Here is a 27,245-nt window from a genome sequence, read left to right as displayed (position 1 = left end):
CTCTTGTTGGATCGATCCCTTTAGTATTATGTAGTGATCTTTGTTGTCTCTTGTGATGGCCTTCATTTTAAAGTCTATTTTGTCAGATATGAGTATTGCTATTCCAGCTTTCTTTTCTTTTCCATTTGCATGGAAAACGTTTTTCTATCCCTTCACTTTCATCCTGTGTGTGTCTTTTGTTTTGAGATGGGTCTCATGTAGACAACATATAGTTGGGTCATGTTTTTGTATTCATTCAGCTACCCTACCCCTTTTGATGGAGCATTTGATCCATTTACATTTAGGGTTATTATTGAGAGGTACTTATATATAGCCATTTTAATTCTGTGTGGCTAGGTTTCTCTCTGTGTTTCTTCTTCTCAGCAATCCCTTACTAAGGCTTACAGCAATCCCTTTAGCATTTCTTGTAATGCTGGCTTGGTGGTGATGAACATCTTTAGCCTTTTTTTTTTTTTCTGGGAAGCTCTTTATTTTACCATCTAGTTTGAATGATAGCCTTGCTGGATATAGTAATCTTGGTCTCAGATCCTTGCTTTCCATTACCTTGAGTACTTCATGCCATTCTCTTCTGGCCTGTAGAGAAATCAGGTGTCAGCCTTATGGGAACTCCTTTGTAGGCAAGAGTTGTTTTTGTTTTGTTTTTTCTCCTGCTGCCTTTTAAGATTCTCTCTTTGTCTTTAATTTTTGGCATTTTAATTATGATGCGTCTGGGCCTGAGTCTGTTTGGGTTCTTCTTGTTGGGGTTCTCTGTGCCTCCTGAACTTGTATGACTTTTTCCTTTTCCAGGTTAGGGGAGTTTTCTGCCATTATTTCTTCAAACACCTTCTCTATTCCTTTCTCCCTTTCTGCCTCTTCTGGAACAGCTACTATTCTAATATTGTTATGTTTCACATTGTCCCACAGTTCCCTTAAGCTGTCCTCCTGTTTATTACTTGTTTTTTCGTTTTGGTTCTCTGATTGAGTGATATTTTCAACTCTGTCTTCTAATTCATTTATTCAATTCTCAGCTTCCCCTAATCTGCTCTGTATTCCTTCCACTGTGTTCTTTATTTGTGTTATGTCATTCTTTAACTCAGACTGTTCTTTTTTCATAGCTACTTCATACTGTTGAGCATTTTTTGCCATCATTACTCTGAACTCTGTTTCAGATAAATGTCTTATCTCTGTTTCATTTATCTCTTCTTCTGGAGAATTCTCTAGTTCTTTCATTTGGGGGTTGTTTCTTTGTTTCCTCATTTTGGTTGTCTGTTTGTGACTATGTTTTAGGTAGATCCTCTACACCTTTCAATCTCTAATGCAGGACAGTGTTAAAGGCTCTTTCTGACAAGTTGGATCAGGCAAAGACTCAAAGCCTCTAGAGACCATTTCTGTCTAAAGACTAATAGGATTCCAACTTGAATTGCCCCCAGGCAATCATCCTCGGGTACAGAGTTTTTTCCAACAGGGTGGGGCAGTTGCTTCTGCCTGGAGGCTAATTGTTACTTTTAATCTCTTAAGTGGCCTCAGGGCAAGGTGTTTTCCAAAGGTGTGTCAACTGTCTTCCCCCCAGGCAAGGCAGATGTCTGTGTGGGAAAGATGTCTTCCATTGCGTGAGGGAATGACCCAGCCCAGGAAACTTGGGGTGTCTGCCTTCTGAGCTCTATGCCCTGCATCCCCAGTCCTGGCTTCTGCTCTCACAGCTCCAGTCCACTTCACCCTCCCTCTGCCGGAGCACAAGGTGGGTGGCTCCACAGGGGAATTTTGTGCATTGGCCCTTCAAGAGGGTGCCCGAACCTGCAGCTGCCACTCCCTGGCAGACAGCACCCTGCTGCTTTTCACAGCCAGATGTTATGTGGTACCCTCCTCAGAGTTGGTGCTCTCTGCTGAGGAGCCCAGGTTAAGGATTAGGTACCAGAGCTCTCAGTGGCACAGCTGAGATATCTCTCTGGGACTTCAGTTGCCATCTGTGGGTGCCCGGCCAGGCCTTTCATGACTCTGCCCCTCCTACCAGTCCCGATGCGGTCTCCACCTTCGGTCCTCGGGTACCAGGGTTCTCTCTGTGAGTTCTCAGTTGATTATTTAGGAAGCTTTTCCGTATTTCAGTTATAATTCCAGCTTGTTACTGGGAGCATGTCCGTGCAGCATCCACCTACTCTGCCGCCATTTTTAGTCTCCGTGGGTTCAATTCTGATCAAGGCCACCTACCTCAGTTGCAGGCTCAATCCCTACCCCACTCCTCCTTCCCTCCCTCCCTCCCTTCCAGTCTCTCTGAAAAGCAATGGAAAAATCTCCTCAAGTAGGAACAGCAACAATAACAAAAAAGCAAAGAATCAACAGGATAAGAAGATAAGCCACAGACTAGGACAAAATATTATATGTGTGTGTGTGTGTGTGTGAGAGAGAGAGATAAAGCACTGTTACCCAAAATATTCAAAGAACTCTTAAAACTCAGTAAGTAAACCAACAAGCAAATTTAAAACACTAGGTCTAAGACCTTAACAAACACCTCACCAAGGAAGATCTACAGGTGGCAAATCAGCATATGTCATCAGGGAAATGCAAATTAAAACAACAATGAGGTACCCCTGTATACCTATTAGTATAGACAAAATCCAGAACACGGACAACACCAAGTGCTGGAGAGGCTGCCGACCACAACTGTGATCCTTGGTGTTTCCTAAAGAAGCTGAAAGTCTGTCCACACAAAAACCTGCACATGGATGTTGATAACAGCTTTATTCATAATTGCCAAACTTGGAAGCAAGCAAGCTGTCCTTCAGTAGGTGATAGATAAAGAAACTGTAGCTATGCAGACAATGGAGTATTATCGGTGCTGAAAAGAAAGGAGCTATAGCAATCCATGAACGGACATGGAGGGCCCTTAAATGCACATCACTCAGTGAAAGAAGCCCAACTGGAAAGGCTATGTCCTGTACAATTCCATCTATGACATTCTGGAAAAGGCAAAACTGTAGAGATAATTTTTTTAAATCAGTGGTATGGCCTCAGCCGATTTGGCTCAGTGCATAGAGCATTGGCCTGTGGGCCAAAGCGTCCCAGGTTCGATTCTGGTCAAGGGCATGTACTTTGGTTGCAGCTCCTCCCTGGCCCGGCCCTGGTCGGGACACGTGCAGGAGGCAACCAATTTATGTGTTTCTCTCACATCTATGTATCTCTCTGTTTTTCCCTCTCTCTTCCATTGTCTCTAAAATGAAAATAAATAAAATGTGTTATGGGCTGAACTGTGCCCCGCCCCCTTACAAACTCATATGTTGATGTCCTAAGCCCCAGGACCTCAGAATGTGACTCTACCTGGAAATGGGTACTTGAAAAGGGTAATTAAGTTAAAAGTGAGGTCATAAGGGTGGTCCCTAGCCGCATGTGACAGGTGTCCTTATAAGAAGATGAGATTAGGACAGAGACACAGAGGGAAGGGCGTGTGAGGACAGGGAGTGGCCCTCCACGAGTGAAGGAGAGAGGCCTCAGCAGAAACCAACCCTACTACCCTCTGGATCCAGGATCCCAGCCTCCAGAACTGTTAGGAAATGATTCTGTCCTTTAAGCCAGCCAGCCTGCGACACTTGTATGGCAGCCCCGGCAACCGGTCCAGCGCGGAGGAGGAGACCCCGTGACTGCAGGCTTTCTGCAGCGCTGCTCCCCGGAACCGCGTAGAGCAGCGTGTCCACGTGTTAACATAATTATAAAGAACCTGTAGACTCCCTGAATCCACTCAGCAGACGTGCATTGAGCTTGTCCTGCACTTCACATCATCAGATGCTGAGCTAATGTCAAAGGCAAAAAGATGGGCCCCCAACTACCTCCAAGGAAAGAAGGTCCCAGACCCTCCTCAAGGAGCTCACAGTCTGAAGAGGAGCCAGACACACGGAGTCATTTCAATGCGACCAGTGGTGAGACTGTGGTACCACAGAGCCAATACAGTGAGGACCAGGGGCCATGTGAGCCCCACTGGGACATCCAGGGGTGTCAGCTGAGAGGCACGTGGCAGCTGGGTCTTAGGGAAAGTAGAATCGCGCAGGTGGTGGGGGGAAGAGAGAGTCAGTTTAGTGACAGGAATGCCACGGACAAAGGCACTGGCGTGGGGAGGCCTGAGAATGCCAGGCAATGAGTGAAAGGCGTGGTGACCAAGTTAGGGTGTGGAATGGGGGAGGATGGGAGGCGAGGTGGAAGGTGAGGTCAGACCTGGAGGGCTGGGCGGCCAAATGTCAACATGAGAAGAGATATGGGAGGCGGTGGGGGGCGGGGTTCAGGGGGCTGTGAACTCCATGGTGCAGCTCTGCACGCTCACTTCCATCTGTGCCCCTGGGGAAAAATGCTTGGGCTGTAAAGCACCAGATCGCATTGTTTTCTTCTCTATCAGGCGTGTACATATCATTGCTTCCTGAAGACACAGACTCATTATCATCTGAATAAAACACACAATGTTTTATTGACTTGAGAAGAATTAAGTTCCAAAGAGCTACATTTCCTTATGTGTGTTTTGTTTAACTTTGGGAAGAACTGCTCCTCAAAGAAATACGGTAAAATTGGACACAATAAGAAATGAATTATCTTTTTATCTCATCACAGCGCGTCTGGTATTTCTGTGATTCTTCCAAGTTGGACTTGCTGGAGGGCTGCCTACTGGAGGCAACAGGAACGTGGAAGGTACGCAGGCCTGCGTCTGGTCTGAGTCTCCCCACTAGCAGCCGCCTTGTTTGTTTCCTCAGTCTCCCTAGGCCCCCGTTTCCTTATTTCTAAAGTGGGGATAAGTTCCTTGATCCTTAAGACTCCTTCGGACTAAAATTCCACGAGTCTTTTCTCCTAGAAGAAATACTGCTCTTGTATTTTAAAATGCGTTTGTTGTTGTTTTTTTTTTTAAAAAGGAGACTTGAAATTTTGCTGGAAGATATTCCTTGGAAAGTATAGATATCCTGTCAGATGCCTCTGAGATTCATTTTTAAAAACCCCACAACCCCAAGCATCATGCGCATTCAAAGCATCGCCATCCCGGGGCTCAGAGGCCCTCGGGACATGCACTTGAACTCCGCGGGTTCCCTTAAGCCTCAGTGAGGAACCAGGAAAAGTGACGCTCCGCAGTCCAGGGGTGAACAAGGCTGCAGGTCAACGAGCCAGTGGCGGCCGATTTCTCTTCTCCCTCCTTCAGGGAACCTGCGTCTGCAGGGGAGGCGGTGGGCCTCTGGCAGGGGTGGCGGAGGGGAGGGGGGAGTTTCTCTGACCTCCTGCCTCCCCACCTGCTGGCCCGACTCCTCTCCAGCGCCAGTCGGAGAAGCTGGTCCCCGCCCCTCCAGCGCCCCGGCCCCGAGCGCCGCTCCATCCCAGCGAGCGATGCTGGGGGAGCAGGCAGCCTGCGCGCCCCGCTCGGCCCCGGGCTGAGTCCTCGCAGCCGCCGCCGCAGCGGCCGCGGGTGGATGGTGGGCGGGCGCCGCGGTCTCCGCCTCGCTCCCCGTCCGGGGCTGCGCGGGGCGCGGGAGGCGGGCCGGGGGCGCGGCGGGGACACGGCGCGGCGGAGGCGGAGGCCGGCGGCTGGCGTCCCCGCGCTCGCACCGCGGCCGGCGCGATGTCCACCAAGGTCAGGAAGTGCCAGGAGCCGGCGAGGGTGACCTTCCCCGCGCCCGAGGAGGAGGAGGAGGAGGAGGAGGAGGGCGAGGACGCGGGCGCCGAGCCGCAGAGCCGCCGGCGGGGCTGGAGGGGCGTCAACGGGGGCCTGGAGCTGCGCTCGGAGACCTCGCCGCGGGAACCGCACGGCCACCGCCCGCCGCCCTGGTCGCCGGAGCCCGATCTGTAAGTACCGGCCGCAGCGGCCCGGAGGGAGGCGCCCCCGCCATCCCGCGACGGGCCCGGGACCTCAGGCCCCAGCCGGTTTGATTCGGGGACCCGTCCCGGGGGGACTTCCGGGGCGCGGACGGCGTGGCGGGGCCCTGTCCCGGCCGAAGCGCGCGGACCTGCCCCGCGAGCCGGCACCGCGGACGCCGGGCGCGCTCCCAGCCCGTGGACGCGTCCTCGCCGGCAGCCGGGGGCGCGCGTGGCGCCGTGGACGGGACCCCCGGGACGATGCGCACCTCGGGGTGGGGGTCGAGGAAGGCCAGGTGCGCACTGACCCGGGCGCGCGCACCTCCGACTCGCCCGCGTCCCATGTGAGCCACCGGGAAACACGGGTCCCCTCGGAGGCTCGGGCCGTCGGGGCGAAGGGAGGGGACCGTGTGCGACAGAGTGTGGTGGACGGTGTGCCCGGCCGGCCGCGCGTTTGCCGACGGCCCGCTCCCAGGGAGCCCGCACCCGAGCCCTGCGGGTCCCCGGGAGGGGGCGGCCGGGAGCCTGGAAGGCGGGGTCGGCGCGCTGAGTGTGGAAGGAGCACCTTCGCTTCGCGCCCGGGTCTGCGAGACGCGGAGCGGATGGAAAAGAGGGCGCTCCTCTTCCAGGGCGCAGGCCCCCTCGTGCTGCTGTCACGTACCCCGGGGTTTACTGTCTTTTTTAGGAAGAACCTCAGATCGAGGTGGGAAGCGAGGGTCGGAGGGCCGCGGTCCTGCCCGCCCCGGGGCCCGGGGAGGTGGCTCTGCAGCGCCCCCTGCTGTCGGGGGCGGCCGGCTGCCCGGTCTCAGCCGCTGGGGCCACGGGGACCCACCAGCCACCCCAGAAAACAGACACCAGAGGCCGGAGTAGGTGGCCCGGGAAGGCTCTGCTGCTAAATGAGCGTCGCACTCCGCGGGGTTCGGCTGTTGCTGACGATTGGCCCCAGGGAACTGGCCCGGGAAACGGAGGGAAGTCACGGGATCCGCTGGGATCCGAGCGCCGCCGCTCGCCCCCCTGCCTCCCTGGGGTTAGACGTTTTTTTTTACTTTTGTCCATTTGGGTTTTAGCACCCTGCTCCGTTTCTTGAGTCTTTAAAACTAAATTGGACGCCGGAGCACTCTTAGCGGAGAAAGCGGGCGGAGCGGAGAGCCTCGCCCTGCCTCTCCGGGTTGGAGGTCCACTGCCCAAGCGCGCGGGGCAAGCGCCGCTGCGGACTGCCGTCCAGCCGCTAATGGAACAGCTTCTGTCTGCGGGGCGTTCACTTAACTCAGCAAGCGGGTGAGGAGACGGGGTCATTTTGAGGAGATAGACATGAGGAGACATTTCTTCTGGCGGCAGGGCAGCCAGCTCTCCGTGCTTATCTGAGGCCTGTGGCTGGGAACGTCAGAGACTAGCTTGGTATCCATCTCCTGATGTCCGGCAGAGATTAGCTCTGTGTGCCATCTGAGTAGAACATGCCCAGTTTCAGAGCGGGGAACAAACAGCCCTACCCTAGGATGGAATCGGACAGGATGGCCCCAGGTCACCCATAGAAGGCAGAATAGAAGGGATGTTAAGGGTGGAGCCACTTCCACCAAGAAGACTCCTCAGGGCAGTCCTGGGGTTCATTCCATGGCTCCATGCCCCAGGAGTCTATTTGGAATTTTATATATATACTAGATGCCTGGTGTACAAAATTTGTGCATGGGGGGAGGGGTTTCACTCAGCCCAGCCTGCACCCTCTCCAATCTGGGACCCCTTGGGGGATGTCCGACTGCTGGCAGTCAGACATCCCTCTCACAATCTGGAACCACTGACTCCTAACCACTCTCCTGCCTGCCTGATCACCCCTAACTGCCTCTGCCTGCCTACCTAATCGCCCTATAACTGCCCTCCCCTGCCAGCCTGATCTCCCCCTAACTACCTCCCCTGCCGGCCTGATTGCCCCTAACCACCTCTGCCTCAGCCCTTGCCACCGTGGCTTTGTCTGGAAGGATGCCCAGAAGACATCTGGTCTAATTAGCATATTGACTTTTTATTAGTATAGATTGATTTCAGAGAGGAAGGGAGAGGGAGAGAGAGAGACAGAAACATCAATGAGAAGAGAGAATCATTGATCGGCTGTCCCCTCTATGACCCCCACTAGGAATCAAGCCCACAACCCAGGCATATGCCCTGACTGGGAATCGAACTGCTACCTCCTGGTTCATAGGTCATAGGTCGATGCTCAACCACTGAGCCATGCCGGCTGGGCTGTTTGGAAATTTTAAACACACTTCTTAGGAGGAAGAATGACATCTGTTATATCACTAACAAGACTTTTAAAAAAAACCTTTAATAGAACTCTTGCTTCAACCAGCGATTCAAATTGAAACTTCCTTTATCTTAATTATTTGCCAACCTAGGACGAAGTCATATACCCTTGGCAAGATGACCTCATTCCTGAAACCTATTTGGTTGTAATGTATCTGATGAACTCCAAAAAGGCATTTGACGGCATTCTCATGAATTTCAATTCCAAGATATTTCTTAAGCATTCATATGTGCAAAGTGCAGGCTAAGTACAGCAAGCCACAAAGATGAGTATGACAACTTGTCTGCACTCAAGAAAGAAATTTAAAATCTCATGAGGGAGAGGTGGAAATGGAGCAATTATGCTAGAAGTTAGAGTAGATTAAGCAGCATAAACACACACACACACACATACACAAGGATAGAGCTATGTAGGGTCAAGTGCAAAGGGGAGACGGACAACTTAAGGTTGTGGAGAAATTGAGGAAACCTTTGTGGGCCTTAAAAGATGTGCCTGGCCAGTGTTGCCCAGTGGTTGAGCCTCACACGTAAACCAGGAGGTCACGGTGAGATTCCTGGTCAGGGCACATGCCCCAGTTTCAGCTCGATCCCCAGTATGGAGCGTGCAGGAGGCAGCCAACCAATGATTCTCACCATTGATGTTTCCATCCCTCTCTCCCTCTCCCTTCCTCTCTCTGAAATCAATAAAAACATATTTTAGAAAAAAAATGCATAGGCTATGAGGCAGAGACCGAACGGGTAATTAATTCAAGCCTTCTCTCCCCCGCCCCCTTCTCCCCTCCCCAAATGCCAGGCCTGTCTAGGGAATATTAGCTGAGTTTGGTTGGAACATAGATATGTGTAGGAAAACAGTGAGATGGAGCGGGATGTGTTGGTTTGGGGCATTAATGTGGAGGATCTGTATGCCAGGAAGAAGCAATAGGAAGTCATTGATTGTTTCAAAGCAGCAGCAATTTGATCAAAGCCACTCTGAGAGCAGGATGGATTGAAGTGGCAATTGGCAGACTGTGAATAAATAAATTAGGGGCTATTGTGGCTAGCCAGGCTGAGGTCAGGATCTGTAACTGTGTGGTACTGATGTCATGGAAGGAGGAGAGATTAGAAGAGGGAATACAGATGGAATCTTTGGGAATTGGCAGCTAACTGCTTTCTCCATGGTTTACAGGGAAAGCAGGGTCAGAGAGGACTTGGTGATTTAAACCTAGATAACTGAGAGATTATTGATGTCTTCGTTGAAAAGAAAAGGACAGAGGGGAGCGTTTGTCAAACAGAAAGACGGAAATGCAAGTTTAAAGCTCAGAGAATCTGAGAGTCTCCTGACTATCTGATGGGAATGGTTGCAGAGTGTATGGCATCACCAAAGAAGAAATGTGAGGGGAAAAACAAAGGCGTCCAGGCTCTCTTATCTAAGGGAAAATATTTTTGTGAGAGGAGAGAGAGAGAGAGAGGAGAGGGAGAGAGAGAGGGAGACAGCGAGGGAGAGAGAAGCAAGGACACAGAAAATGAGGAAGGGGCTGGTGGTACCAAGGCCAGGCTGCCTGGAGAGGGGAGTTTCAAGAAGAGGGAAGAATCGGCCCACGGTTGTCAAATACGCGATAAACCCAGAGAGGAACTTCGGGGTCGCTTTGTAAGAAGGCTCGGTCCTTGTGGTAACACAGGGGCACGGAACCTTAGGTCTCTGCAGCGTCATCTTCACAGAGAAGGGCGTCTAGGAAAGAGAATTCCGTTTCGGGTTTCTCTGGAGGAGGTGCTTTCTTAATAAAAGCAGTAGTTGTGTTTACATAATACTTCGGGCTGTCATTTGTACTCAGTAGCCTGAATCACACCTCCTCCACGCAGGTTTTATCATTTGGAAAGGAGGACGTTGGTACACAGAGAAGCAACGTCATTTTCTGAGGGCTACTCGGCAGACGGACAGCTTCCGTATTCGATACAGAATTATTAACCGGAGTCGTCCTGCTGGCCATGGGAGCTCTGGGCTCACCTGTCCCACAGCTTTGCCTCCTTCGACCAACCTCTCCTCGCATTTCCCACATCCGAGCCACCTATCTGCTCTCTGTTCCCATGTACCTGATGTTTCCAGATCCCACACAGAAGCGAGATCACACGCTGTTTTCCGTCCTGCGTCTGGCTTATTTCACTTTGTACAACGTCTTCCAGGCTTATCTGTGTTGTCACAAATGGCAGGGTCTCCTTTGTTGAGCTGAATAATATTCCAGTGTGATTTAGATACATATGCCAATTTCTCTGTCCACTCATTTGCCAGTGAACACTTAGGTTGTTTTCACATCTTGGATCTTGGCTACTTGCTAAGAGAGTAGATTTCAGATGCTCTCATCAAGAAGAAAAAAGAAAAACAGGAGTTTTATGAGGAGGTGGATATGTTAGTAACCTTTTTCACTATGTATATCAAATCATCGTATTTTACACCTGACATTCAATTATTATTTTTAAAAAATTATTAAAAAATGAAGTCACAGAGTGATTAGAAGGTTAAAACAATAGGCTCGGTTCTGTGACGGGGGAGCTGAAGAGGAGGGACCTCGGCCTTGTCACCCAGAGGATCTAGTTGGAGGTCATGTCTACGGCACTGGCTTCATCTAAGTCCGGGCCCAGGCTTAGCTCGGCGGCGGGACTGAGCGCAGCGGGCTGTGCAGTGGGGTGCGCGGCTTGGGCACCCGATTGGAAGTGGCATCCTCCTCCCGCCCCCGGGACAGAACTCAGATTCTCTAAGGGCCTGTGAAGTCTCCCGGGGCAGGAGTTTGGGCGTTGGGGACTGAGGTCACCCTGGGGTGACTAAGGAGGAGGCGGGTTTCCCCACAGTTCGGGTTTCGTTTTGAAGACTAGCACAGCGTTAGACTTGAGACCTTCACTCATCTGAACCTGTTCATTGTAATATTAGTTTATTCCTCAGAGGAGTAATTTCTCTATGTACAATATAAAGCTGTTGTTTTTGTTGGTTGTTTTAAGGTATTCTACATACTATCGAAGTAATACAGGGATATTGTTTTGTAGGTTAGCTCGTGGTAAAAGGCTTAAAGAACAATAGCAGCACTCCCCCCCCTTAGTTCCCTGGTTCCCTTCTGCCCACTTTCAGCTCCTTCAACTACTACCCTCTGGCTAGTCATACACTTTAGGGGTTAGCAGTAGTCTCAGGTGGGAGTTTTCACTCACTCATACCTCTCATTCTCCCTCCATCCTCTACTACACCTCTTTTCACAGTTTCTGGTTAATATCTAAAGCAGCGGTTTTCAACCTGTGGGTCGCAACCCCTTTGGGGGTTGAACCACCCTTTCACAGGGGCCGCCTAAGACCATCGGAAAACACATATATCATTACATATTGTTTTTGTGATGAATCACTATGCTTTCATTATGTTCAATTTGTAACAATGAAAATACATCCTGCATATCAGATATTACATTATGATTCATAACAGTAGCAACATTACAGTTATGAAGTAGCAACAAAAATAATTTTATGGTTGGGGGGCACCACAACATGAGGAACTGTATTAAAGGGTCACGGCATTAGGAGGGTTGAGAACCACTGATCTAAAGCCTTCATTGTGATGACCATGTCACTATTGTTCACTGCTGAGTCAGGTGGCATAGTAAGATTGCATTTCTTTTTTAATTACTTGTTTTTCTTGGAGTAAATATTGGTCTCATCTGTTCTCGCTTCTTTAGCTAAATCTTCTGCAGCCTCTGTACGGTTTCCTGGAGACATCCCTTCTAAAACCCTCCGACTTCCTATGAATGTGGTTTTCAATTATTATTTTTTTTCTTCAGGAAGCTTTTAGGAAAAATGAAAAGAATTGTTTCTTCATTAGAGCTATTCTGAAATTTCAGGATGATATGCCTTGGTGTCAGTCTGTGTTCTTTTTTTTTATTGTTGACACTGTTACAGATGTGCCCCCTTCCTCCCCCTCCCCGTTTGCCCCCCTCCACCCAGCCACTGCCCCCCCGGCCCAGGCCTTCACCACACTATTGTCTGTGTCCATGTTCTTTGGCCGATCTCTTCCAGTCCTCCCCACCCGCCTTCCCTCTGAAATGGCTCCATATATCCATGCCTCTAGTCCTATTTTGTTCATCAAGTTATTTTGTACATTAGATTCCACATATAAATGAGATCACTCTAAGTTCATTACAAGAGCCGGACACTTGATGAACCTTTTCAATATCTGAAGATTATGCTCTACAGCAGGGGTCCTCAAACTTTTTAAACAAGGGGCCAGTTCACTGTCCCTCAGACCGTTAGAGGGCCGGACTATATTTAAAAAAAAAGCTATGAACAAATTCCTATGCACACTGCACATATCTTATTTTGAAGTAAAAAAACAAAATGGGAACAAATACAATATTTGTATTTGCATGTGGCCCGCGGGCCGTAGTTTGAGGACCCCTGTTCTACAGTCTGGGAAGTTTTCTTGTATTATTTCTTTTATTATTTCCTACCCACCATGTTCAGTCTGTCTTTCTGGAATTCCTATTATTTGGATGTTGGACCTCCTGGACTGACCCCTGGTTTTTCTCTCTTCTCTCCCGTTTTCCAACACTTGTCTTTTCTCTTCTTCTTCCTGAAATGTTCCCTTCAGAGACAAAGAAACACTGAACAGTCTGTCTAACCTCAGAGAGAAGGCAGGGGAGGGGCGGGGTAAGAGATCAACCAAAGGACTTGTATACATGCATATTAGCATCACCAATGGACAGGGACACTGGGTGGTGGGGCCTTGTCCTGGGGGGGGGGGGGAGTGGTGGTGGGGGTCAATCAGGGGGAAAAGGAGGCACATGTAATACTTTAAACAATTTTTAAAAAAGGGGAAAAATGTTCCCTTGACTCTGTCCCCCAATTCTCTCATGATTCTTTTCCATTTTAACTATTATATAGTGTTGTTGTTCTGTGTGTGTGTGTGTGTGTGTGTGTTTTATCTCTAAGAGCTCTTCCTCATTTTATGAGTGTTCCGTGTTGTAGCATTTTTGTCTTATTTCAGAAATGCAGTATTTTAAAACAATAAACCTGCTGCTATTACTCTGGAACTGGGCAGGGATCCCCCTGTTCTTGGTTCCTGCCTTTCCCTGGGCCTGGTATCCCCACATCTAGAGCATCTCTGTTCCTATTTCTCCAGGTATTTTATATCTTGTTTCCTGCAGGGGTGAGAGTTTTCACTTGATCATATCAGTTGGGGGTTGGAGATTGGTTTTCAGCCAATTCCCCCATTTTTGGCTCCTGCCCCATCTCTACTTTCTGGAATTTCTTTGGCCTCCAATTTCTGGGTCTTTTCTGGTACTGAGCAGGTGGATCAACTTCTTTTTACCGGCACCGTGGCTGGACCTCCCTCCTCTCTGCTAAGTCCTCACCCGTCTGTCAACTCCTCTCCTTTCTGTCCTCACGTACTGTGGGCGGGTCCCAAATGCCCTTTGGTTTCAGAAAGATGAAATCTGTGTTACTGTTCTTTGCTTTCCTTGTTGTTTAGGGGGTAATTTTGGAGAGGAAATGGGGCAGGAAAGGCCTTTATTCCATTGTCTTGAAACCAGACACCCTGTGATTGGGTTTTAGGCATTCACTTAGGCCCTCGTGAAGAGAGTATTATTAACTGAACCAAGATCACAGAAGGAAGAAAATTCTGAATCATGAGTGACCTTATTAGGCAAATGGAGTAGATAGTAACCTGTACATTGTGATATGAAGTCCCCATAGATAGTGACCTATATAATGTGATAGGAGGGCCATCCGAAGTCCCCATAGATAGTGACCTATATAGTGTGATAGGAGGGCCATCCGAAGTCCCCATAGATAGTGACCTCTATAGTGTGATAGGAGGGCCATCTGAAGTCCCCCATGTAAAGCCACCAAGTCCCACCCTCAGGTGACTGCCCCTTAGGCGCATGCCCAAGTGACAATGAAGGGCCGTTGGGCAGTCTCCTTCTCCACATGCCCGCGGCACCACCGGCAGCGGACCGGAGTAGGGGCCTGGCAGGGTGGACACGCAGGCGTCTGGCCGGGTAGAAGGTCTGGAGCTGTGAGCTGTGGGGTGGCTAGCTTCACACCTGTGCATAAGGGCCTCAGCGGTGGCTTTAGGAGAATAATTAGGATTTCATAGCATTTTGTCCTTAATTCAGCATCTAGGTCAAGGATATCTGTCTATAATTATCTAGTTAAAAAAAATCCCCCTTTTTCCTTTGCACTATTCAAATAATAGATGATGATATGGGTTTGGTCCTAGCTCTTTTTACACAAAGAGGTTTCAGTATCCACAAGTGTGCGACCCACTAAGGAGAGAGCACGGCGGTGGTAAGATTCTTTTGCATTTCTAAATACATTTTGTCAAGTAGGACTGATGGGTCTGGATTCTCTGTTGAAAAGTAGATCACAGGGTGATGAGACGTGAGCAAGCATCTTCAGACCTCAGACTTTTGACCTTGGATATGGATGATAATGATAGAAAACCAGATCCCTTGGCTTCTAATAACATTATTATATATATTATTTATATATATATATATATAAAAGGGTAATATGCTAATTAGACCAGGAGACCTTCCAGATGTCCTTCCGGACACAGCCATGGTGGGCAGGGCCGAGGCAGAGGCAGAGGCAGTTAGGGGCGATACGGCCAGGAGGGGAGGGCAGTTGAGGGTGATCAGGCCAGTGGGGGGGTGGCAGTTGGGGATGAGCAGGCCGGCAGGGGGGCAATTGGGGGTGAGCAGGCTGGCGGGGGGGGGCAGTTGGGGGTGAGCAGGCTGGCAGGGGTGGCAGTTGGGGGCAATCAGACCAGCAAGGGGGGACAGTTGGGGACAAGCAGTCCCCCGAGGGGTCTCAGATTGGAAAGGGTGCAGGCTGGGCTGAGGGACTCTCCCCCCTCCCCCCTCCCGGCCTGTGCACAAATTTTGTGCATTGGGCCACTAATATGTGTGTGTGTGTGTGTGTGTGTGTGTGTATCTGTATGTATATATATATATATATATGTATATATATATATATATATATTTGATAATGACTAATATATTTAAATAGCCAAATATGAGGCTCTCTTAGATAAAAAGTTTTTTATTTTTTGAGTTCATTGTGTCTCAATTCTTGTTTAATTACAGACTGAACTTGTATTTGACTTCTAATTTCATTGTCACTAATCTTCCTGAAATAACAAAAATTAATTTTAGGAAGTATTGTGAAAATTAGTTTATTTTCAAAAGTAAGTTTAAGTAACAATTATTAGATCTTATTAATTCTGAGATTAATCCTCCATTTGCCCCCAAATTATTCTGGCAAAACATAACTTTATGAAAGATCAAAATCAAGAGATTCAGAATCCGTCTGTTACTTTTTGTGGCATAACAAAGAACTAAGTGGAATTAAGCCGAAAGCTGCTTTGCAAGGAGAATGGCTGTTTACATTACTTTAATTTATGACTATTGATTTATATCCAAGTACTCGTGACATTCTTTTTAATGGAAGAATTGCTCCAATTCTCCTCCATCACTGCTTCCACACATAATCATATGTGACCAAGGGTGTTCTTTGATCTGGATGGGAAAATCACCTGTTCCTGGGCCTCCCATCTCCAGGTTCAGCACGCGTCCTCTGTGCGTCCATCTGTCTCACTTAGATCCTCACCGGCCATGTGCTAAGAGGCAGACCCTGGGAGCTGGAGAGAGACGGCCCCTGCTCCCCAGGGCGCTGACGGATTGTCGAGGACACGGGCAGGAGAGCAGCGATGCCAGGGTGCGCGATGGGGGGCTTGATGGAGCGACACCCCAAATGCCATTTCTGGAAGCAGGAACATGAAGTTCTAGAAAGCATTTGCGCGACCACTTTGTTGGGTACGTACATTTAGGAAACATTATGGAGAAGTCTGCGGGCAAAGGCCAGGGCCCTCCCGCCGCCCCGGGACCTCCAGAGGGAGTGCACTGCGACTGGCTTGTTCTCTGTTCCGCTGCTGGGGGCCTGGCACCGCTTCCCTGAGCAGGTGACAGGGAGGCGGGATCCAACAGGTGTACCAACCGATGCGTGGAGAGTCCTGGACCACAGGCCAGCAGAACCGCTCGGGATTCACGGCTGCGGAGCCCGGGACCTTCTAGACCTGGAAGTGCTGGAATCTCTACCTTCTATGCCAGTGGTTCTCAACCCTATGGCCCTTTAAATACAGTTCCTCATGTTGTGACCCAACCATAAAATTATTTTCATTGCTACTTCATAACTGTCATGTTGCTGCTGTTATGAATCGTCATGTAAATATCTGATATGCAGGATGGTCTTAGGCGACCCCTGTGAAAGGGCCGTTCGACCCCCAAAGGGGTCGCGACCCACAGGCTGAGAACCGCTGTTCTAGGCTTTTGTCCGATGAGAGTCTTTAGGAACGAAAGCTCGCTCTCCTGTTTAACGGGAGCGCTGGCCCTGCCGTTTGGTCGCTCCTGTGCCAGCCTGTGCCTTACCACTTGCTCGTGCTGCCGGGGTGCAGTCTCAGGGGCAGGGCTGTGGGCCATGGCCCTGCCGAAGCCCCCATCCCTTCCCCCAGACAGTGGCGCTGATGGGGCGCCGTCCTGCATCCTTGCACGTTGCACATTTAGGGTCTCCTGAGCGTCCGCCAGCTCCCACCCCACAAACACGTATATTGACAGGCAGTCTACACGTGTGTTTTGATGACACGATTGATGCCCTTGGTCAGATGCCCTTCCCTCCTTCCATGGCTAAGGTGCGCCGATGGCAGATGTGCCCAGAGATGGCCACGTTGACCGGCAGGTGCCTGCTTGCCAGGGGGCAGTGGAGCTTGTTATTTTTGACTTTTCCTCTACGCCGCCCTTGCCCTTTGTCAGCGCCTGCTGTGCACGCCATCACCGCTTCCGTGTCCCCATCCAGCACCACAGCCAGCATGGGTCGCTCTCACCCTGTCCCCTCTTCTGTGCTTCCCTCACCGCTTCTCTTCTGTGGCTCCGTCTGCTCTCCTTGCCCTTCACAGGAGGACAGACCAAGTCCTGGCCCGTTGGCACATGCACTTTCTCCGGCGTGTGAGCGGATTAGTCCCAACAATTTGGGTGTGATTCTCCCTGCTTTGGCCCACGCGGCGGTGTTATTACTTGGCCCGCTTCCTTGCTAGATGCACGGAGTGGCTGATCAGTTCTTCGCCTCCCTCCAACAAGGGACAAGGTGACTTTGCGAGTGTCAGTTGCTGCTGAGTGCGGAAGACCTTGTGGCTCCATCCAGAGAGCCATTTCAGAAACTGCTTCTCACAGAGCCGAACGTCGCGACACATAAGCTAAGCATGGAGTGACGCTGTTACGCTGCAAACTGCTATCACTTTTCTTCCTCCTGGCACGGCTCCCCCGAGTCTCATCTCCTAATCCTCTACCGTTCAGCGACCTTCCGGAAGGTGTCCTTCTAACCAGGCCTCTTCCTCTGTAGAGTTCCTATCAGCGCACAGGAGCGTGAGCCTCCACTGCAGCGGTTCTCAACCTGTGGGTCGCGACCCCTTTGGGGGTCGAACGACCCTTTCACAGGGGTCGCCTAAGACCATCCTGCATATCAGATATTTACATGGCGATTCATCACAGTAGCAACATGACAGTTATGAAGTAGCAACGAAAATAATTTTATGGTTGGGCCACCACATGAGGAGCTGTATTTAAAGGCTGAGAACCACTGCTCTGGGGCATGTGTTTGGCTCTGTTGAGACGACGTAAATAAGCATGAGACGAAACAGGGAGCAGGAAGCATTTATCTTCAGTTGACCTGAGGGGACATGAGTGTTTCAGGAGACAATCGTTAAGGAGACGAAATAAAGTCAAGTGCACAGATTCAGGGCAGACCAGCAGGATGACAAGCTCAGGCTGCAGGGGTCAGGACGGGTTTCAGAAAGGCCGAAGGCTCAGCGTCGCAGGGTGAACAGAATCTCGCAGGTGTCCTGGTGGTCAGGCGTGTAATACGGCCGGCCACGGCAGGTAGGAAGGATCTGAGGTGGTGAGTGGCAGGAGTAAGCGTGTGCCCAGGTGGGACAGAGGAAGCATCCCCGCAGCAGGTGGGGCAGGTCCAGGAAGCAGCCACCTGTGTGGGCCGCAGCAAGGCTCCTGCAACAAGGCGCCCCTGCGACCCACCACCTCTGGCAGGTCTTTCTCCGGCGCCGCTGCCTCCTGGCGGGGAGAGAAAATGAACCAAATGTCCAATCTGTGGTTTAAGTTCGTTTTTTAAATTGTGTTTTGCTTGCTCAACAGACACTATTCTCCTTCCACAAGTGATTAAGCAATCAATACATTAGGCAATTAGGCCAATTAAGCAATTAGGCAGTTATGCGCGTGAACCAGGAGGGAAGGCTGGCCCTGCGCTCCCAAGGGACTTGCTCCGCCAGGACAGGGTCTCCTGGGCCTGTAGCTGTGTCTTTGTTGCTGATTCCTCTCCAGGGGTCGGAGTCTCCTCCTGGTCCAAGTGTCCGCCCTGGTTAGGACCCTCCAGAGAGATGCTCTGAGGCCGATTTCACTGATCTTAGTTTGATACGATAAAGTGCATTTTCTTTTTAAAGAAATCGTCTCTCACTTGGATAAAATCGCTCAGGCTTTTGGAAAGCTGCTCCTCCCTCTGCTGTGTCCGTAGCATCTGGGCATTGAGGAAGGGGCCACGTGTGTCCCTGGAGGGGACAGGGTTGGTGTCCTCCGACTTCTGATCTCTGGGCGATGTTCCTGTCTGCTCGGTGCTGCCTGTCAGCGGAAGTGACTTGACCTTGGCTGACCTGCCTTTGTCAGGACCCAGCTGGGCTCCCCAGTGTCCGCGGCTTCCGCTCAGCTCCCACGGGCTGCAGAGCCAGGCGCCTGCAGCACATGTCCCAGGTCCAGCGCACAGCACCGGGCAGTTGCCTTCCCTCACGCCATCTCTGAGGGAGAGCTGTTGTAAGAACCCAGCCTGCACCTGTTGTAAGGACCCAGCCTGCACCTGTTGTAGGGACCCAGCCTGCACCTGTTGTAAGGACCCAGCCTGCACTTCTGTAAGGACCCAGCCTGCACCTGTTGTAGGGACCCAGCCTGCACCTGTTGTAAGGACCCAGCCTGCACCTGTTGTAAGACCCAGCCTGCACCTGTTGTAGGGACCCAGCCTGCACCTGTTGTAGGGACCCAGCCTGCACCTGTTGTAGGGACCCAGCCTGCACCTGTTGTAAGGACCCAGCCTGCACCTCTGTAAGGACCCAGCCTGCACCTGTTGTAGGGACCCAGCCTGCACCTGTTGTAAGGACCCAGCCTGCACCTGTTGTAAGACCCAGCCTGCACCTGTTGTAGGGACCCAGCCTGCACCTCTGTAAGGACCCAGCCTGCACCTGTTGTAAGGACCCAGCCTGCACCTGTTGTAGGGACCCAGCCTGCACCTGTTGTAGGGACCCAGCCTGCACCTGTTGTAGGGACCCAGCCTGCACCTGTTGTAGGGACCCAGCCTGCACCTGTTGTAAGGACCCAGCCTGCACCTGTTGTAAGGACCCAGCCTGCACCTGTTGTAGGGACCCAGCCTGCACCTGTTGTAGGGACCCAGCCTGCACCTGTTGTAAGGACCCAGCCTGCACCTGTTGTAAGGACCCAGCCTGCACCTCTTGTAAGGACCCAGCCTTGACCTGTAACAAGGACCCAGCCTTGACCTCTTTTTTAAAAAAATATATTTTATTGATTTTTTACAGAGAGGAAGGGAGAGGGATAGAGAGTTAGAAACATCAATGAGAGAGAAACTTCGATTAGGTGCCTCCTGCACGCCCCCTACTGGGGATGTGCCCGCAACCAAGGTACATGCCCTTGACCAGAATCGAACCTGGGACCTTTCAGTCTGCAGGCCGATGATCTAACCACTGAGCCAAACCGGTTACGGCTCAGCCTTGACCTCTTGTTCGGATCCAGCATTGACCTCTGAAGCATCTGGAGGAGGGGTCAGGCAGTGAGACCCAGGAGAAGGGCCCACGATGAGAAACATTCCCAAGGGGAAGCTTCAGAATGTAGTGACGGACAGGATGGAAACAGTGAGTCACAGGTGACCGAACTTGCTAACCCTGAGTAAGCAGCCCGAGATGAAGGGCGCTGGCTTCAGGAAGAGGGGCGTTTTAGAGTGACCAGGGGACAGGGGGCTGTCCATGTGGGACCTGAGGTCAAGTGAGAGGACAGGACCTGGGAAGAGATTTGGGAACTCAACCAGACAGGTATTTATTGAGTATGTACTCCCTGTGGGGCACAGGATAATGATATATAAAGCATGGCCTTACCATCCAGGGATTGGCAGTGGGGCATTTGTGAGGAGGTATTTATTAATACTCTATTTTTAAAAGAGAATTTATATAAGCCCTAACCGGTTTGGCTCAGTGGATAGAGCATCGGCCTGCAGACGAAAGGGTCCCAGGTTTGATTCCGGTCAAGGGCATGTGCCTTGGTAGCGGGCACATCCCCAGTGGGAGATGTGCAGGAGGCAGCTGATCGATGTTTCTCTCTCATTGATGTTTCTAACTCTCCCTCTTCCTTCCTCTCTGTAAAATCAATAAAATTTATTTTTAAAAAAGAATTTAGATAGCTATAAAATAGCTTTAAAACACATGGAATATAGGATCCTTGGTTTAAAATCTAGGTGAGAAATCATTTCAGTTGAGGGGAGAGACTGAAGTCTGGGTTAGAAATGTGATGGGAATTGAGCATTTTTAGATCGAAACTAAGTTCCTGGATACCGTGGGCAAAAAACCCCACAGAGGCCAGGATTACATCTCAGTATTATTAGATAAAGGAAGCAAACTCACCTAGAGAGGCTTCTTGCTACACAATTCTAGGATGATGTTAGAACCTGAACCCCCATAAAAGGTGCAATGAATACTATAATGGACAGCCTCTTTAACCCTTTCAATGCCACATTGAAGAAAATCTTTTAAAAAAGATCAATCCTTGATTAAAAAAAAATATATAAAGGGGGGGTCGCTGGTGAAGGCATTTCTGCAGGCTTATTATTATGGCTCAAGTCAGTCGCTCCCTAGAGATCAAATGTTAAATAGCAGTAAAGCCTAGAGGACTGCAGTGAACACAGGCTGCTTGTCCCTCCGCTCAGATCTATTATTTCCGCTTTACATCTGGCAGGGACGGTGTGCCAAGCGTTCGAGGGCCTCACAGTCGGAGGTCATTGGTGCAGGGTAGCCACTGTATTTATACGGGAGAGTCCCCACAGTTAGTGTGGAGGCTCATATGAAACAGATATTCCAGGGACCTTCTCCTGAGAGATCCTGATTCATGTCTTCTAGAACGGGGCCTAGAAATCTGCATTTTAACAGGCATTCCAAGTGATCTGGAGGCAGGTGGTCCTCAAGGCGCACTTACAGAGACGCTGACAGAGGTCAGAGGAGTTGATGGCAAAGTTATAAGCACTGCGGAGTGTTGCTTGTGCTTTTGATTCTGAATAGAGTGGAGAAAAGGGTTGCCTTTGGGTTCACCACAATATTTCTCAGGAAGAACTTTTTATCTGCGTCAGTGCTTGAACTAGTACTAAGAGCCCAAGGTTTGTTTCATAAAAGCGTGAAAAAGTTGGGTTTGTTTGGGGTTTTTTTGCCTTAAGATGCATGGTCAGTGTCTTCCTTAGCTCGGGCTGCTGTAACAAAGCGCCATCATAGACCTGGTTAAACAACAGCTGTGCGCTTTCTCACAGGTTTGGGGCCTGAAGTCCAAGGCCAGGGTGCCAGCACGGCCAGGTTCTGTGAGCTCTCCTCCTGGCTTGCAGGCGGCTGACTTCCCTCCGCGTCCTCACATGGGGGGAGGAGCTGGGAGGAGAATGAGCAAGCTTTCTGGTATCTTTCCTTACAAGGGCGCTGATCCCAGCAGGAGGTCTCTCCCCTCATGATCTCATCTAACCCTGATTCCCTCCATCCCCAGTACCACCTCACTGGGGGTCAGAGCTTCAACACAGAGATCTGTGGGAGGGACACAGTTCAGTCCGTAGCCGTCAGATGTTCCCAGCATCCGTCTGAGCCACGAAGGAGGCTGCACGTGGCTCTTGTCGAGCGTCTGATTTAGGAGAGTGGCCCTCCGATGCTCTACCAGAAGGAAGGCCCCAGCAGCGGTGAATGTGTCCGCCCACTGGGTGCAGATCTGAGGATAAACTGTCGGGCAAAATGATGTTAGTGTTGGCCTTACCGAAGTTAAGCATCCTCTCCCGTTCACCCTCTCTCCTTCCTAATTCTCCTGCTAGAGGAGAGGCTTGCCCAGACCAGTTGAGATTGGCACCGGGTTTATGCATTGTGGATGATCGAATGTGGCTCATGCTATTCTATCAGTCCAGATTAGTGAAGCTTACCTTCATACTGTAAGGGAAGTTTTTCACAAAAGGCCCTTTCTATGTGGATTCACTATGAAGATAAGTAGCATTAAGTTGGCTCTTTTATTTTGAAACTAAAGGCCTAGTGCATGAAATTCGTGCACGGGTAGGGTCCCTAGGCGTGGCCGGTGATCAGGGCCAATCTGTGGGGCAACAGGCAGGGCAATCAGGGATGGTGCCGGCCCGCTCACTGGCCAGCCCTGTCCCCCACCGCCACCACTGGTCGCCTCCCTCTGCAGGGCGACTGGCAGGGCGATCAAGGGGTCTCCTCTGGCACCTGCCTTGGCTGGCCTGGGGCCTGCGGACTGGGAGCAGCTCTTGCATTGACAGTCTGCCCCCTGGTGGTCAGTGCATGTCATAGCATCCGGTCGTTCCACCAGTTGTTCGCTGATTGTTCTGCCGTTCAGTCGATTTGCATTTTAGGCTTTTATTATATAGGATTGCAGTATAATTTGTTCTGATTGAGAAATCTCACTTCACACTTAACTCAGTGTTAGAATCCTTTAAAGACAAAATCAAAATGACTCATGGGATTTGTGTTGTATACTAAAATTCCACATTTCAACTCAAATATACAATATGGAGTTGTAAGTTCCCCAAAATGAAGAAATACTAAGAAAAAAATTTTAGATACTGACATATACAAAGAAAAAATTTATAAAAGTATTTTATAGTATTTTTTCTCTTTTGGGAGAAATGGTGGTTTTCGTGTTTCTTTTTAAAGTTTTTTTTTGTATTTTTAAGTGTTTTAAGTGTTTTTTTTTTTTAAGTGTTTTTGTTTTTCTCTTTTGGGAGAAAAAGTGGTTTTGTTTTTGTTTTTTTAAGTGATGTTCTTTGTAGGTAGCAACACTAGATAAAAAGCCCTTTCCATTAAGATGTAACGCTAACTAATAATGAGTTTATTTCCCCAAAGATAACCCATCTGAGTTTAGATTGAAATTGCAGGCATATACTCTGTATATATATTCTGTTGTCATAGATAATGTCAACATATCAATGGTTAGTACAAAATCCATCTTTTACACAATATGAAAATTCTAGCCATTTGAAGAGTACCAGTGTATAGCTTAATGCTAAATATTAACCAATGAAGTCCATACTATCTATAATAATAAAAGCATAATATGCTAATTAGACCAGACAGCCAAATGACCTTCCGGACGTCCTTCCGGATGACCTTCCTGATGAAGCCAGGGCTGCGAGGACTGAAGCAAGCCACTGTGGCTGCTAGGGCCAAGCCCCTTGCACAAATTTTGTGCATTGGACCTCTAGTCTATATATATAAAAGGCTAATATGCTAAGTGTCTGTCCAACCGGTAACTATGATGCACACTGACCACCAGGGGGCAGACGCTCAACGCAGGAGCTGCCAAGCTGCAATGACTTGGCAGCAGAGGTTCTCAGGTGACAGGCCTTGAAACCAAAGAGGAGGGAGGCCGATTCCTTGCAGGGCCACATGATTCCACCTTCAGCCATGGGTTATGTTGTTGCTGGGACACTGTCAGCCCTGAATCTGGTTTACTGCACACTTGCATTTGCATTCCATACCCTGTATAACAGCAACTTTGCCGAGTGCCCTCTCACACTCCGGGACCCCTCGGGGGATGTTGGAGAGCTGGTTTAGGCCAGATCCCCACAGGCCAGGCCTTGGGACCCCACCTGCTGTAGGGACCCCACTCACTCTGCAGATGCCCTTCGAGCCACAGTGCCACCCCAGGTACGGCCGGCTGGGAAGGGACCACAGGAAGTTGGCTCCAGGGCGTGTCACCCAGTCCCACCCCACCAGACACCTTCTAATTAATTTCCTTTCAATGTGCCTGAATCCGTGCACTGGGTCACTAGTTAATAATAAGAAAACATGCTCACTTTTACACTGACAACATTTCTGGGATTTGTTTAAAACCCTTGTCATTGAGTTTGGTCATGAAACACAGTTCTCTTCTGGGCAACTCAGTGAATGCTGTTTCCCACTTAAAAATCATCATCATACCAGCACACATAGATACACACAGATGTACACACAGCACACACCCGTCACTACACACTATCCCACACACTGCACATCCATACCCTACGAATAACAGTCAAACATAGGGCCTTTATTTAGCTTCAGAAAGATTCACTGCAGTGATTGCCAATAAGTACCTAAGGGATTAAAATAAATAAAAATTGAAAACATGAATTTTATTTTTTAGTAAAAATAGTCAAACTGTGGTTAAAACTATTCAAAATGTGCTAAAGGCTATAAGTAAAAAGTAAAAATCTCCCTTCCCCTGTGGATACTCAGTTCCACTCCCCAAGAGTCTTCGGTTGCTTTCTAGAAATTGCAGAAAATACATTTATATGTGTGCATAGATATGTGTATATACAGTATATGTGTGTGTGTGTATGTGTGTGTGTGTGTATACAGGGTGGGGCAAAAGTAGGTTTACAGTTGTGCAGACATGAAACAGTTTATTCTTGTATTATTATTTATTAATTATTGTGTTATTATAGGCCCAGTGCATGGATTTGTGCACATTGAAAGGAAATTAATTAGCAGGTGGCCAGTGGGGCGGGACTGGGCAAGACTGGCCGGACATGCCCTGGAGCCAACCTCTCACAGTCCCTCCCTGGCTGGCGCACCTGGGGCTGGAAGGGCGTCTGCAGAGTAAGTGGGGTCCCTCTGGCAGGTGGGGTCCCTCAGCTTGGCCTGTGGGGATCGGCGAGGGGTCCTGGAATGTGAAAGGGCACTCTGCAAAGTTGGTGTTGCTCGGCAGTTCCTGTGTTGAGCCTCTGACCCATGGTGGTCTGTGCGCGTCATAGCTACCGGCCAGTCAGCCGGTTGCTTAGACTTTTATATATATAGACTTTTCATCTGAACAACTGTAAACCTACTTTTGCCCCACCCTGTATATAAATACTATGTTTAATTTTTAAGGTTGACCACCCAACACTAGTTGAGCTGTTAGAATGGGTGCCAGGCACAGCCCTCTCTGCCCTGGACTAGCTAACAAGCCTCTCTGGCGCCTCTGCTTTCCTCACTCTGCAGAGCCGGTGTGCCTGGCCCCGGCCCTTGCTCTCTGTCTGGAAACCTCTGCGGTGGCCTCTGAGCCCGGCCCTTGGTTGAGGCTGCAGACTGAGTGCTGAATGGAGGGTGTCACCGCCTGTGTTCTGCTGGAGATGCGCCCAGTGACCCCCTCCAGCCGCTGGGGAGGCCAGTGTCCTCTCTAGTTGGTGTTCAACTCCTGACCCTGCAAATACTGTCTTGTCAATAGTGGGAGGTATTTCAGGAACACATATTGTGGAAGGAAAGCGTTTTCCCCCGGCCATTCACTTTTAACTCGTCACTCATATTTGCTTCAAAAGTCAGTAATGTGAAAAGAGCTTTATCTGGTGCAACTCACACACACACACACAAAACAAAAATCACAGACTTTTAAAAAAGGAAGCTATATTAAGCACTTCAGTCAGCAAGAATATTAGAACTGGGCCAAGGTAAAGATGCAGGTTTGTACTTATAATAACCATTGAAATGTTAAAAGTGATATTATTTAACATCATTTTTCAGAGGCTCTGAACTTCTAAAAAAGCTTTTTTCTTCATGAGCTCATGAGGCCAATCAACCGGGAGTGCTTTGTAACAGCCCCTGTGAGCCTGGGCAGGGAGACCCAGGGCGGTAAAGTGCTCTGCCCAGCAACACAGCAACTGGAACGCGAACTCCAGCCGCTGCACATGGGTCACTAGCATGACTGTAGGGCAGCTGACACAGCCGTGTGACGGGTGTTAGGGCCGGTGCACACGGCCCGGGATGTGCATTAGTGTCAGGGGCTTTATTCACAAGAAACGCAAGTGATTTTTAAACCATAACGTAACATAGCCTTTTAGTTCAGAGAGGCAACTACTAGTATATAATATTGGTAATTAAGCAACTCGTTATAAAGGCACAATTATTTTCAGTAACATATATCTAGATTGATGCTCTAACTTTATAATTGATAAATCTTGTCTGTAGTATTGAAAAAATTAATCTTATAAGGTTTTTTTGGGGGGAGGGGGGCAGGATACCCTAAGATCCTGAAAGATGACACTTGGCCTAAATACTGAGATTTTTCTTCCTTTTTTTTTTCCTTTTTAATCAATTATTGCAGTGGTTCTCAATCTTCTGGCCCTTTAAATACAGTTCCTCATGTTGTGACCCAACCATAACATTATTTTCGTTGCTACTTCATAACTGTAATGTTGCTACTGTTATGAACCGTCATGTAAATATCTGATATGCAGGATGGTCTTAGGCGACCCCTGTGAAAGGGTCGTTCTACCACCAAAGGGGTCGCGACCCACAGGTTGAGAACCGATGAATTACTGTATTTAGTTAAAAATGTGCAATGATCCAGTGACACAGAAGCATCGATCAGACCATCAAACCTCAGAGGGAAGGTGGGGGTAAGAGGCAGAGATCAACCAAAGGACTTGTATGCATGCATATAAGCCTAACCAATAGACACAGACACCAGGGGGCTGAGGGCATGAGTGGGGGTGGGGGGTGGGGGCGCAATGGGGAGATAAGGACACATATGTAATATCTTAATCAATAAAGAAAAAATGTGCAATGACTTGAGAGCAGGTCCTGGCCTACGTCTTGAGAAACGTACTTTCTCCCGCCCTCAGGCACCTGCTAGCCTGTATTTCCAGGCCGCTGAGCAGGATAAGGCTATTTCCACAGGTCCCCGAGTCCCGCTCAGCCAGGGGCGCAGGGCGGCGCGGGGCCTGGCAAGTGTTTCTGTCACTGCCCCTTCTGCAGCCCTGTCTGTGGGAAGGAGCTCTTGGCGGCGGGGCTGGCGGCTGCTCCCCGGTTCAGGCCGCCGGGGTGCAGGTGT

At 49.6% G+C, this 27,245-nt stretch overlaps 1 protein-coding gene across 3 annotated transcripts in view; it reads left to right on the top strand.

The window, feature by feature from the left end:
- Positions 1-5,557: 5,557 nt before the first annotated feature.
- The window catches only part of TRPC3 (transient receptor potential cation channel subfamily C member 3), a gene marked incomplete at its 5' end in the record, with an annotated part of 75,907 nt that continues 54,219 nt past the window's right edge, over positions 5,558-27,245 (top strand). For all 3 annotated transcript variants that reach the window (XM_081093065.1, XM_081093064.1, XM_081093063.1), the window contains one exon: positions 5,558-5,781. In XM_081093065.1, coding sequence (XP_080949191.1) covers positions 5,558-5,781 — 224 coding nt within the window. The remainder of the gene's footprint in view (positions 5,782-27,245) is intronic.

The sequence above is a fragment of the Myotis nattereri genome (assembly GCF_964212035.1).
Source record: "Myotis nattereri genome assembly, chromosome: 5".
Lineage (NCBI taxonomy): Eukaryota > Metazoa > Chordata > Mammalia > Chiroptera > Vespertilionidae > Myotis > Myotis nattereri.
This window is presented reverse-complemented; position numbering and strand designations above follow the sequence as displayed.